The 13,333-nt window shown below is 35.6% G+C and overlaps 1 protein-coding gene across 1 annotated transcript in view; it reads right to left on the bottom strand.

Annotated features, from left to right (window-relative positions):
• GPR158 (G protein-coupled receptor 158) overlaps nt 1-13,333 on the bottom strand; it is a 331,316-nt gene that overhangs the window by 38,152 nt on the left and 279,831 nt on the right. Inside the window, exon 6 of the mRNA XM_024575934.3 lies at nt 11,494-11,603. Coding sequence (XP_024431702.1) covers nt 11,494-11,603 — 110 coding nt within the window. The remainder of the gene's footprint in view (nt 1-11,493; nt 11,604-13,333) is intronic.

Raw genomic sequence — 13,333 nt, 5'->3', positions numbered from 1 at the left:
TTGAATGTTTTTTTTCTTATCATGAACAGTGTGTTGAATTATGTCAAATGCTTTTCTGCATTTGTTATGATCATGTGGTTTTTGTTCTTTATTATTAATACATGCTATCACATGGGTTGATTTTCGCATGTTGAACCATTTACATTCCTGGCACAAATCCCACCTGGTTGTGATGTAATAATCCTTTTTGTAGGTTGCTGGATTCTGTTTGTCAGTATTTTATTGAGCTTTTTGTATCTATGTTCATAAGGTCTGTAGTATTGTTTTCTTGTGATCTATTTGTTTGGTTTTGGTATCAGGGTAATACTTGCCTCTTAGAATGCATAGAGAAGGGTTGCCTTATCTATTTTTCTGGATAGCTTATAAAGAACTGTCATTAATTCTTCTTTAAATCTTTGGTATAATTAATCAGTGAAGCAACCAAGTACTATGGCTTTGGTGGGTAGGGGGATGGGGGTAGATTTTTGATTACTGGTCAAATGTCTTTACTTGTTTCAGGTCTATTGAAATTTTCTGTGTCTTCTGAGTCAGTTTTAATAGTTTGTTTCTATCTAGGAATAGCTAGAGTAGTTGTGCTTCTAGTATTAAATTCCTTATTAACTCAAGTCCTATCTTTTGGACTAGTGATATAAATTCTGGGTAATAGGTATGAAGATAACTAGAGGCCAGGTGCGCCCCTGGAATGTTAGAAGAAATGCAACAAAATTATCAATAGTCATGTCTAAGGAGAGTAGTCTAAATAAATGAATTAAGAGGTAGAGATTGTCGGATTAGATTTTAAAAAGCAAGGCCCAACTATATGTTTGTTTGTGTGTGTGTGTGTGTGTTTACAACAAACACCTTTTAAATATGACAAAAATAGGTTAAAAATAAAATGATGGAAATAAAAGATATACCATGCTAACTCTAATCAAAAGAAATCTGGAGTTTCTATATTAATAGCAGACAAAGTAGTTTCAGAGCAAAGAATAGTACCGGGAATAATGAAGATCAATGCATAAGGATAAAGGAATCAATCCATGAAGAGGACACAAAAACTCTAAATATTTATGCATCTAAGAACAGAATTTCAAAATACATGAAGCAAAAACTGAAAGACATGTGAGGAAAAATAGACAAATAAGAAAATTTCAAACAACTCTCTAAATATTAATAGGACAAGTAGAGAGAAAATTAGTAAGGATATAAAAAACTTAAATAACATTCTTGAACAGCCTCAAAACAGCAGGTGATACATTCTTCCAAGTGCTCATGAAACATTTACCAAGAGAGATAACCTGGGCCTTAAAACAAGTATCAATAATTTAAGAGGATTCAAGTCACAATAAGTATGAGCCCAGAAATCAAAACCAGAAAGATTTGTGGACAATCCCTCAATATTTGGAAACTAAATAACACTTCTAAATAACCAGTGGGTCAATGAATAAATCAAATTAGAAATTATTTTGAACTGAATAAAAATGAAAACATAACTCAGGTGTTTTAGACTGGACACATGCAAATGCTGGATGAGGGGCAGCAGAGTAACCAGAGGACAGGTGAGCCTGGAGCATCAGATGGGATGTGGATGTTTGCAAACAATATCATAAGCTGAGCCCCTGCCTTTGGGCTGAGACAGAGCAGGCAGGCGATGGCAGCTAACAGCTTGCAGAAGCAGGCTGTGTCACACTGGCCTTTAAAGAAGCCTGGCTGCAGTTCTTTTTTGCTGCATGAATGAATTAACCTCATTTTCCACTTATTCTCTTACATGCACTTCACGTAAGAAAAAGAAATATTTCCACTTGAGCACATACAAGATTTGTTAGTTAGTAACAAAGAATATTAGGATAAAATATTTATCAGCTGTAGCCTGAGAAGTACTAATTCTGAATTACTACATGGATTTTTATTTGTAATTTTAAAGTTGATTAACACACAAGTATAAACACATGTATACCAGTTGAAACTGTAACAATTCAGGCAAGAATAAAATCCCATGTTTCAAATTTGGTACATAGCCCTTAAACTGTATATTATAATGCAAGCCTCTTTCTAGAAATATAAACATAATATACCCATGCTATACTGAAATTAGGAGATACATACATATATATATCTATCAAAGTTTATATATATATCAAAGTTTTCATATATATATGAAACATGCAAAAGGAGAAGCTTAATATTAAAAAACTTTGAATGTAGATGTTATACAATAGTTGTATTTCCAAGTTATGTGTCATAAAACAAATCAGTTAGGACATCTGCAATCAGAAAAAATAAATAAAGCTTTATGTCTTTTTAGTTCTGAGTGAGATATGCTCATATTTTATATCTAATGGATTATGTGAAGAGACAATTAAGAATAAATTTTGCTTTTATTTATAATTTTTAAAAAGGTATTCATTGATGTTAAACATTCTATATGAATACAGACCTCTAGCTAATAACTCATTGTTAAGAGTCAAATGATTTCAAATCTTTCCTGTTTCATTAAACATTTTTTAATGCTAAAATAACTCTAGGGAAATTGTTTAAATATCAATCTCACAAAGCCCAGGTTTATACTTAATGAGTTACAAAACAAAAAAAGAGAAAGTAAAGTTACTTACAAACTAATTTTTTCAAATGCTTAGAGATAGATAGTTCTGAAACATGAATTTGAAACCTTTATTCTCTACAATTTCATCTTTTTTTTATTGTTGTTCAACTACAGTTGTCCCCATTTCCACCTCCCCCACTATCCCCTGCCCCACCCACCCCCACCTACCACACTCAATCCTACCCTCCCCACCCTTTGGTTTTGTCCATGGATAGAACTGGAGAGCATTATGCTGAGTGAAATAAGCCAAGTGGTGAAAGACAGATACCATATGATCTTACCTATAAGTGGAACCTAATCAACAAAAGAAACAAGCAAGCAAAATATAACCAGAGACATTGAAATAAAGAACAAACTTGTGATTGCATCTTAAGGATGTCATTTTTCTATTGGGTATCTAGTTGTTTTCTTTTCTTTGTGGGTTTTGTTTTGTTTTGTTTTGTCTAGACTTCCATTACTTATTTTCTAGTATATGGAAGGCACGGATATGTGAGGGAAGACTCAGATATTTTCTAATTTACTTCTGAAGCTGAGTGACATTTTGTTGGCTTTGGAACTTAGCTTCCTATTGACAAAGTTACTCTCCTTGACCAAACTTTAGGCAGGCTCCTCTGAGACCTCTCCTTAACCTTTGTACTTCCCGGTCTTTGCACTGCTCAACTTTAACAGAAATCTTGTTAAATAAGTCAGTTTAGAGAGAATCTCCCACTCTGATATCTGAGATCATCCTGGCTAGCCTTCAGCAAGAAGTATGTCAAGTTGGTTTAGCGAGAAATTTTCATTTACACCTGATGTTTCCTCTTAGTAATTTTCTAATTTTCCATCCACTGAACCACACCTTGCTCCTTGACTATAAATCCCCATGTTTCTTTGTTGTATCCAGGGTTGAGCCTAATCTCTCTCCCCTACTCAAAGCCCCATTATAGTTGTCCCTCTGAATTCTTTACAAATTCTACAGGAAGAGTCAGAATGAATCTTTTCTTTAACACTGTCCAAACAGTACATTTGCTGGCAGAGAAAGAGACCCCCTTCAGAAGACAAAGACTGAGACCCTTTTCTCGGGGACAATGTGGTTCTTAATAACTGTCACTGTAAGTAATTCTCCACTTGAAGGTAGTCAGCCAGTAAAGATGAGAAATCACAGTGAACTCCGCAGAGAGTACATCTAAAGCACATATCACTACCAGCATCCATCTGGCATAGCCTTCCATTTCCTAGTCAGAATGCACTGTACTGTACACAGCTATGCGTCCAAAGGCCAGTTTCTTGATACATTATTTTGATTGAGGTGGGTAACTACATAAAACATTTAAAAATTGTTTCATGTTAAACTCTTTGGGCCATGATTTGAGGCCTTAAACACCATGTATCTGTGTGCTGGAATGAACGCAAGAAGATTCCTCTTTTAGAAGAATCTTGTATATGTGCATTGGCACTTGCTTCGCCACCTACAAACAAAGGTTATTATTTCTTTTGTTTTATAAATGAGGACTAACCAACACCTGATCAATGCCTTTGTCAAGGCAGATCGGTATGTATTTAATAGACAAAGTCCAATAACTGTACTTCAGGCATTGGCCCCAGGCTCCATCTCAAATTCCCTGCCACCCAGTGGTTATCACACGTTAAGGTAAAGGTGGAATCTTCATTTTTGTTATGAGCTTTTAACTTTCCTCTATAGCAGCATGCTTGCTTTTCTAAAAAGTTGGATATCTTAACCATATTTTATGTATACTTAAAGAACACATTCAATAAATAAATATAAATATTATCTTGTCACTTTTCAAAAACTATTAGAAGACAACCACATACATATATATACACACACACACAGGGGTGGGCAAAAGTAGGTTAATAATAATTAATATAGTAATTAATATACAATTAAAGAATAAACTGTTCAAAAATAGGTTTATAGTTGTATGTGTGCACAGTTTATTCTTATTTATGCATTAATTATCGTGCATTATACTGTGCATGCATACAACCATAAACCTACTTTTATTCTTGAATTATTTATGTATCAATTACTGTATTTATTATTATTATTAACCTACTTTTGCCCACCCCTGTATATAAACCTCACAAAGTGTAGAATATTTGGTGCTAATGAACACAGCAGAGAAAGCAGCTATGTATTGTGCTGTATTCAGAGCATAGAGTACTGAATAATACATAAAATAAAAATCCTTAGTCCAGATCCAGAAGAAGGCTTTATTGCAGCTTGCTGATATATTCACTTTAAATATAGTACAAGAAGTTTTTTGTTTTCTCTTGATTAGCCTTGGAAAAAGGAAAGGCAATCTGTTTTCAAAAACCATATTAAAAAGAATAAAAAGATGGTCTTTTAGTATTAAGTTTCTTAGTATCTCTTTATCCCCTTTCATTTAAAATATTTCCTCATTTTGCCTTCTGAAAATATATGAAGCTTTTTTAACTGTTTTTTTATTTTTTAAATGTATTATTGCTCAGTTATAGTTGTCCCACATTTTCCCCCTTGTTCACTCCAACCCTGACCCCCACTCCCACAGTCAACCCCCTCCCCCATTATCTGTTCCCATGAGTCCTTTATTTGTGTTTCATTGCTTGCCCCTTCACCCCTCCCCTCTGGTCACTGCCAGTTTGTTCTTTATTTCCAAGTTTCTGGTTCTATTTCACTTATTTGTTCATTTTGTTGATTAGATTCCACTTACAGGTGATATCATATGTTATTTGTCTTTCACTACCTGACTTATTTCACTTAGCATAATGCTCTCCAGTTCTATCCATGCTGTTGTGAAGGGTAGGAGCTCCTTTCTTTCTGTTGGGTAGTATTCCATCACGTACATGTGCCACAGTTTTTTGATCCACTCATTTATTGATGGGCACTTAGGCTGTTTTCCACACTTGGCTACTGTAAGTAATGCTGCTATGAACATTGGGGTGCAGAGGTTCTTTTGAATTGGTGAAGCCTTTAACCAGCCTCATCAAGAAGAAAAGAGGGAAGACCCAAATAAATAAAATCAGAAATAAAAAAGGTGAAATTACAACCAATACCACAGAAATACAAAAGATCATAAGAAATTACTACAAACAATACTATGCCAACAAATTTGAAAACCTGGGTGAAATGGACAAATTTCTAGAAACATATCATCCTCCAAAACTGAGTCAAGAAGAAGCAGAAAGTCTGAATAGACCAATACCAGCTAGTGAAATTGCAGCAATGATCAAAAAACTCCCAGCACACAAAAGCCCTGGGCTGGACGGTTTCACAGGAGAATTTTACAAAATGTTTAGAGAATAGCTAACCCAGATTCTTCTCCAACTATTCCAAAAAATCCAAGAAGAGAGAAGACTCCCAAACTCTTTTTATGAGGTCAGTATTATCCTAATTCTAAAACCAGATAAAGATACAACAAAGAAAGAAAACTACAAGCTGATATTGCTGATGAACATAGATGCAAAAATCCTCAACAAAATATTGGCAACTGGATTCAGCAATACATTAAAAAGATCATACACCATAATCAAGTGGGATTCATCCCAGGGATGCAAGGATGGTACAATATATGCAAATCAATAAATGTAATACTTCACATAAACAAAAGGAAAGACAAAAATCACATGATCATATCAACAGATGAAGAAGCATGTGATAAAGTACAGCACCCATTTATCATAAAAAAAAACACTCAGGAAAGTGGGAATAGAGGGAGCATACCTCAACATAATAAAGGCCATAAGAAAAATAAAATACTTAGAAATAAACTTAACCAAGGAGGTATATGAAGCTTTTCTGAGCCTGGTGATATTGCCTTCCTAAGTTTCTTAAAACCAACTGACAATCAACCAACCACCCACCCAAACGTCTCACCCACACACCAATCAACAAAGCAACTGTCCTAACTTAACAAGTATTCTATGAACCAATATATCCATGCAAGTGCTAGATGCTTTTTCAGATCTGTCCTACATCTTTCATGTACTATGTCAAACATATCTCTGGTTACTGAATGAAATTCCCTTTTGTAAATGAAATGTCTTCATTTTTGTCTACTTCAACTCTATTTTTCCTTATGATCCACACTGAGCTGCTAAAACATGTACCATTCTTTCTATTCCCAAAGAGGAATAAATAGTTTAAGATTTAAATAAATCGTTTTGCATAAATGGCCTGCCAATGAAGTGAGGCAGTGGGGCTGGTCTACCCAGGGTAAGGTAACAAAGTGGTCCTTTTGTCTGTAAAAAATTTAAGGCAATTATAAATACAACTAAAAGTTGGTTCTCTAATATCCTTCTCTCCCCTCCTCTTGTTACTATCATTTTGTTTTTCATTTCAATGTCTCTGGTTGTATTTTGCTTGCTTATTTGTTTTGTTGATTAGGTTCCACTTATAGGTGAGATCACAAGGTATAATAGGGGAAGGGCCATCAAGGAACATGTATAAAGGACATATGAACAAAGCCAAAGGGGGTAGGTTCAAGGGTGGGAGGCGGGAGTGGGTGGGGAGGGGAGCTGTGGTGGGGTAAAAATGGAGACAACTTTACTTGAACAACAATAAAAAAAAGGAAAAAATAGTTGGTTCTCTTTTTTTTTTTTAAAGATTTTTATTTATTTTTTTAGAGAAAGGGGAAAGGAGGGAAACATCAATGTGTGGTTGCCTCTCATGTGCCCCTCGACCCAGGGACCAGGTCTGCAACCCAGGCATGTGCCCTGACTGGGAATTGAGCTGGTGACACTTTGGTTCACAGCCCACACTCAATCTGCTGAGCTATACCAGCCAGGGCTGTTGGTTCTCTTTTTATCACATGTGATGATGATTCTAAATATCAGTAATAAAATACTCCTCTCTGAAGGGAAGGCCAACTCTCACCCCTCCCCCAACTTATGACATTCCTGTATTGCACTGTTAATAAACAAGGACTCTTTTCCAATTTTCCTTTGGATTGGCATTGGTATTTCCATTGGCTGTATGACTCTCAAAAGTGGGAGATTTGATAAAAGTGAATAAAACCTTTAAGTTCTCATGTCTAATAGTATTATTTGTGTGACAGGGTAATGCCCTGTTCTTTTTTAATATTTGCTTCAAGTTTTCAGAGCTACTAGAATTCTGTAAACACTACAATCAGTCACTGAGAGACAAGGAGGTAAAGAAAACATATTCAATAATTTTACTAAGTCTTCAGTGAAATGGCTGAAATAAAAACTCAAGTCTTTCTTGCTTATCCTATTCTCAGGGGACTTTAAACAGTCATTTTATTTATCAGTGTTGATAATTTCCTTAAAATTTTCTGCCTAGAGAGGTAGGATTTACTTAAAAAATATCATGATCCCTGGCTGGGTGGCTCAGTTGGTTCGAGTGTTGTCCCATACACCAAAAGGTCACAGGTTCAATTCCCGGTCAGGGTGTGTGCAAAAGGGTAACCAATCAGTGTTTCTTTCTCACATAGATGTTTCTCTCTTGCTCTCTCTCTCTCTCTCTCTCTCTCCCCACCTCCCTTCCTCTCTAATAAGCAATCAAAAAATATCCTCAGGTGAGGATTAAGAGAAATCTTGAAATAAAAAATTAAGTTCCTGTGAAAATGAGTCTATGGAATTCAAGGGACATTATCACTTAAGCAAGGCTACCTTGGTCTCCCAATCTACCATGGGTCAGGTCCTCTAAAGCCCAGTTCTTTAGCTTTCCCTTTATTTCTGTGACTTCCCTATATTCTTCCAGTGAGTTTCCTTTTTGCTTAATTTAGCCGTAGTTAGAACTTGTGGTTTGCAAGCAAAACCTCCTACTTTAAGTATTTACATATATCCCAATCATGCTTAAACTTTAGAACAACTTTATAGGTGAGGTAAAAAAACAGATTCTCAGAGTTAAAGTTATTTGTACTTGGTTGTATAAATAGTTAATAGCAGAATTGGAATACAAATTCAGATTTGTTAGGATTTATGTCTTCCTTTCATGTTACTACAAAATCTTAGAGGTGAATTCTTCAGGGCCACATGTTGTTTGACTCTCAGAGTGACCCCAATCAAAAACATTCCTTGAAGTTCCATTCAGTATAGAACCATCCACCCATTCATTCACTTAACAAATACCCAGATACAACTGACCCTTGAATAACAAATTTGTACAGCATGGGTCCACTTACAGGTGGAACTTTTTCAATAAATACTGTAAATGTACTTGCATTTTTTCTTCCTTATGATTTTTAAATAACATTTTCTTTTCTTTTGCCTGTTTTACTATAAGAATACAGTATATAATATACAAAATATGTAAAAATTAATCAACTGTTTATGCTCTTGGTATGGCTACTGGTCAATAGCAGGCTATCAGTAGTTAAGTTTTATGGAGTCAAAAGTTATACATGAATTTTCAACTTCAAGGGGTATTGGTGCCCCTAACTCCAGCAATGTTCAAGGGTCATCTATATATAATAGGTGCAAGGTGCAGCAATAAGAACAGGAAGTACAAAGCTGGGTCAGCAACCTGTCACTTCCATCAGGTTGCTCACATCCCTCTGAAAAGCTGATTGTTCAGTTAATAGACTTTATATTGGAATCAGTGAAATTTAAGCAGTATGGAAAAGAACAGAATACAATATAAAGCCATATGGTTCAGACAAGATAAGAATAATTCAGCTCATTAAATTAGAAACAGTTTCTACTCAATTTAAACCTTCAATAGGGTAATTCTTCACTGCAATGACCTCTAGAAACACATAGAGAAAAAATAGTTTTATCTCCAGTCTTTAAAATAAACAAAAGTATGATGAAATAATCTAGTGTAGTAAATTTCAATCCTCGGCTTACCTCCCTGGAGATTTCCCTTGATATCTGCACACCAGCTAATACATTCTTTAAATCGACTTTTATTTATTGCTTTAAAATATTTTAAAGAAAACATATTGCTACTTTCAATGAAAAACTGATAACCTATTCATAGAAAGTAACTATGAAAATAAATACAGGGAACCAAAGTTAATAAGTCTTATCTAGACAGCATTGCATTGGAAAGCTCTGAGCCTGACTTGATTTGCTCCTTTTTGCCAACAAAGAATAACAACTGCTCAGCAAGTGTTAAAGACCTACTCAGTCCACACTAATTTTTCTCCTGGAAGTGATCAGAAGGATAGAAAGAGAACCTGAATGAAGTAGTTTTCTCACCACATGATTCAGTGATACCTAATACTGTATTTTCATCCCACCAAAAAATAGCCTCTTGGACATGTAGTGAGGTAGGAGAATGTAAATGTACTATAAGTGGAGAGAAGTAATAAAAGTAGCTTCTAAGTCTGCATCTATAATTTTTATTCATTTACTCATCAACTAATATGTATTAAGTAACTACCATGTGTCAGACATTGTACTAAGACCTGGTAAGACCCTCACTTCAAAAGGAAAGTAAGCTAGGTGAAAATGAAGAAGATAATTGAATAAGCAAACTGAATAGATGCTAAGTGCCAGACTCACAGGGAGAGAAGTCATTTTCAAGTCTCACTAGGCCACCCATTCATTCAGAATTTCCAGAAGTCTTATGTCTATTTTAAGCTGCCAATAATTTCTCATTTCCTTTGATGAGTGACCACCAGTTAAAAAATATTGAATAGCTATCATATAAGGAATGGAAATCAGTAGGTACTTGAAGAATAGAAGGGCACAAGAGTAAAGCGTGCTGTGATGTGGAAATAACAAAGTGGGCCTCAGAAAGAACATTAGAGATTGCTCTAATACTTTCCTATTCTAAGAATCAGAGGCCTATGATTTCTTAGAGTTAGATGCTAAACAGATTTAAAGTGGACATCATGAAATCCAGTCCAATATTCTTTGTACTATTTGATATGTTGAGAGTTAAGTATATTTACATTTTTCCAAAAAGATAATCTGAGGCCTCCCCAGTAAATAAGTACTTCCCCACCCTCCCCAAAATGGAATAAAATGGAGATTATGTAGTAGACAGTACAACAATCACATTTTAAGAAATGTTCAAAGGGGATACGTTTAAAGACAAATATACTACATATTATGGTGACTAAGATAAATTGTTGAACAAGCCATATTAAAATACTTATATTGAGAAAAACTTATGGAAAGATTAGCATGTTAATATGAATGGCTTTTTGTGGTTGTTAACCAGCTTTAAAGCTAATCAGCATAAAGGTTTCCCTCTATAAAATGACAATTTTATCCTTCAGGGGAAACCCATACTTCCTCTCTTAAGATCTTCGGCACCACTCCATTGAGAAAACTTGGAAAGAGGAGGCAAGGGAAAGCCCTGGAATCATTTCCAGACGTCCCTAGTCTTTGTAGACAGTAATTTATTTTACTGCCTCTTTCTAATATTGATCATATACATTTTAAGAAGTAGGTGACTTTGAAGCAAAGTATAACATAATTTACAGTATTCTCCAATGTGCAAAGTTGATAATTACTGAAGCACATTGTTTAAAGAGGAAAGTTAGAAACACTATTTTTCTCCAATTTCACCCATAGAATATCAGCAGGATTACCCTGGGGTATGGAACTTGGAAACGGAGGACAGCAGTTTTAGTCAAATAAGCATATGACTGAATTCTACTACAGAGGACCCTTGGTAGCTCTGGACCTGGATTATTATTTCAGCCACATTGTCTTTGTATTGATTCCTGTTCTTAGCTAGTCAATACTGTTTTGCATTCATTCTGAACTTATTTTATTCAGAATTAAACTTTCCAAGACCAATGGCACATTTTATTAAACCATGTTATTCAAATTCAGTTGTATTAAACATCTTCCTATTGAATCCTAAAGATATTGCCTTGAAAATAAAAATATAGATCATCGTGCTATCTAAATTCTTGAAATTAAATGATTTAATTGGCGGGCCCAGCTTGTAATGATATGCTAAGCCGCCTTGATCCTCCCATGAGAATGAAAACTGGAAAAATATAATATACCTGTGGAGCTTGAGAGTGACAGTTCCATAAACGGTAGCAAAACCGAGAAGGCGGACCCATCTTAGGAGAATACAGCGAAATGTGTTTGGCTCAAAGTACAAAATAACGACCTGCGGAATGAGAAGAGAAAGAAAGAAATCTTTAGGATCAACTGAAGACCCACAGACTAAAAATCAGTATTTCATGTCCTGATGTTTAATACACAAATTCTCACATAAGCACACATCCATTTGATTAAAACTTTAAAATATTACTTTGATCATTCATTGTCCAAATCAGAGAACTATAGTGTCTCCCTATTGTTTCCAAATAAATTCTAAATTCTTTCATTCTAACTTTCAGGAGTTTCTATCAAGTGTCTCTAAGTCATTGGTATGTCCAAACTTAATTCTTTTTACTTCCCAAGATGGGCCAGCCAGGCTAGCTTCCATTGTCTTCCACCTGGAACTTTCCTTGCTTCAGCCTCTACACTTCTACAGTATCTATCCCCTGTCCAAACCAGCCCTTGAGGATTATCCTGTGCTGCACACCCCCCTCAGTCTACCACTCCATATTTATTACTCCACTTAGTACTTGGTTCAATTACTTCGCTAACTTGTTGCTTCTTTTTTTTTTTACTTGTTGCTTCTTACTCCAGAGTTTTCATTCAACAAGCATTTACCATGAGCCAGGCACTATATTAGATGTGGTGGACACAAAGGCCAATAAGAAAGGAAAGTGAGTCATATAAACAAGAAACGGCAATAAAGTAGTACAGGTGCTGCTCTGTCTGGTGTGGTTCTGTGGGTTGGAGGGCCATCTTGTGAACTGAAAGGCTGCAGGTTTGAATCCCGGTGCATGCCTAGGTTGGGGGTTCAGTCCCAGTCAGGATGCCTGAGATAGGCAACTGAAAAAATATAGATATTTGCCTCACTCTCTGTCTCTCTCTCCTCCCACCCCCTGTCTAGAATCAATAAGCATGACCTCCTGAGTTGAGGCTAAAAAAAGGAGCATAGGTGCTGGGATAAACACCTGCACAGGTTCAGTGGGACACAAGGGAACAAGTGGCCAATTCCAGGGGGATGGTCAAAAGGTATATACAGGGTGGGGCAAAAGTAGGTTTACAGTTTTTCATATGAAAAATAATACAGGAATTCATAAATAATAATACAAGAATGAACTCTGCTTCAAGTACTTACAACTGTAAACCTGCATTTGCTCCACCCTGTTTTTGCAAGGTGCTGTATGTACTACCTTTCAGATGCTGCTGTGTGGTTTGGAGCAAGCCCTCATCAAACAGGAAAAGGTTAGGCCCTGCGTAGGGAGTCTCACACAGTGCTGGAGGACTGAGGCTGTGGAGAATGCAGACGTATATCTTTCTGCTTGAAGCAGCTGGCTGAACTCATTCTGCTGAATGTAAGGACATCATAACAGAAAAATATAACCACTCTTAAAACCCAGAGTGTTATTTTTGGTTATGTATTCCAAAGATTTGAATATTGGGAAACACAAAGGGTAACTGGGGGATGGGGTGGGGGCTGATAATTTCTTTCTGGTATCTTAGAAATAAAGCCCCAGTCTCCAGCAGTACCAAGAATGATGTCACCTAAAACTCTATGCTAGTATTTCTCAAATATTTCTGCTATATAAAGATATGGAACTAAGTATTGTCAATATTGTTTGGATTACATTCTCAAGCAATAGGGAAAATACTGGACAAAAGTGTCAAGGAGAAAGGAAAGAAAGATAAAAATAAATATGGACAGAAGATAATGTTGCTTTGTCTATGTATCATATTTGTAAAGATTTGACTTTAGAATTTAATCTACTAGAAAATTATATGGATTCATCCCAAAATTGA

The sequence above is a fragment of the Desmodus rotundus genome, chromosome 4 (genome assembly GCF_022682495.2).
Source record: "Desmodus rotundus isolate HL8 chromosome 4, HLdesRot8A.1, whole genome shotgun sequence".
In the NCBI taxonomy this organism is placed as follows: domain Eukaryota; kingdom Metazoa; phylum Chordata; class Mammalia; order Chiroptera; family Phyllostomidae; genus Desmodus; species Desmodus rotundus.
This window is presented reverse-complemented; position numbering and strand designations above follow the sequence as displayed.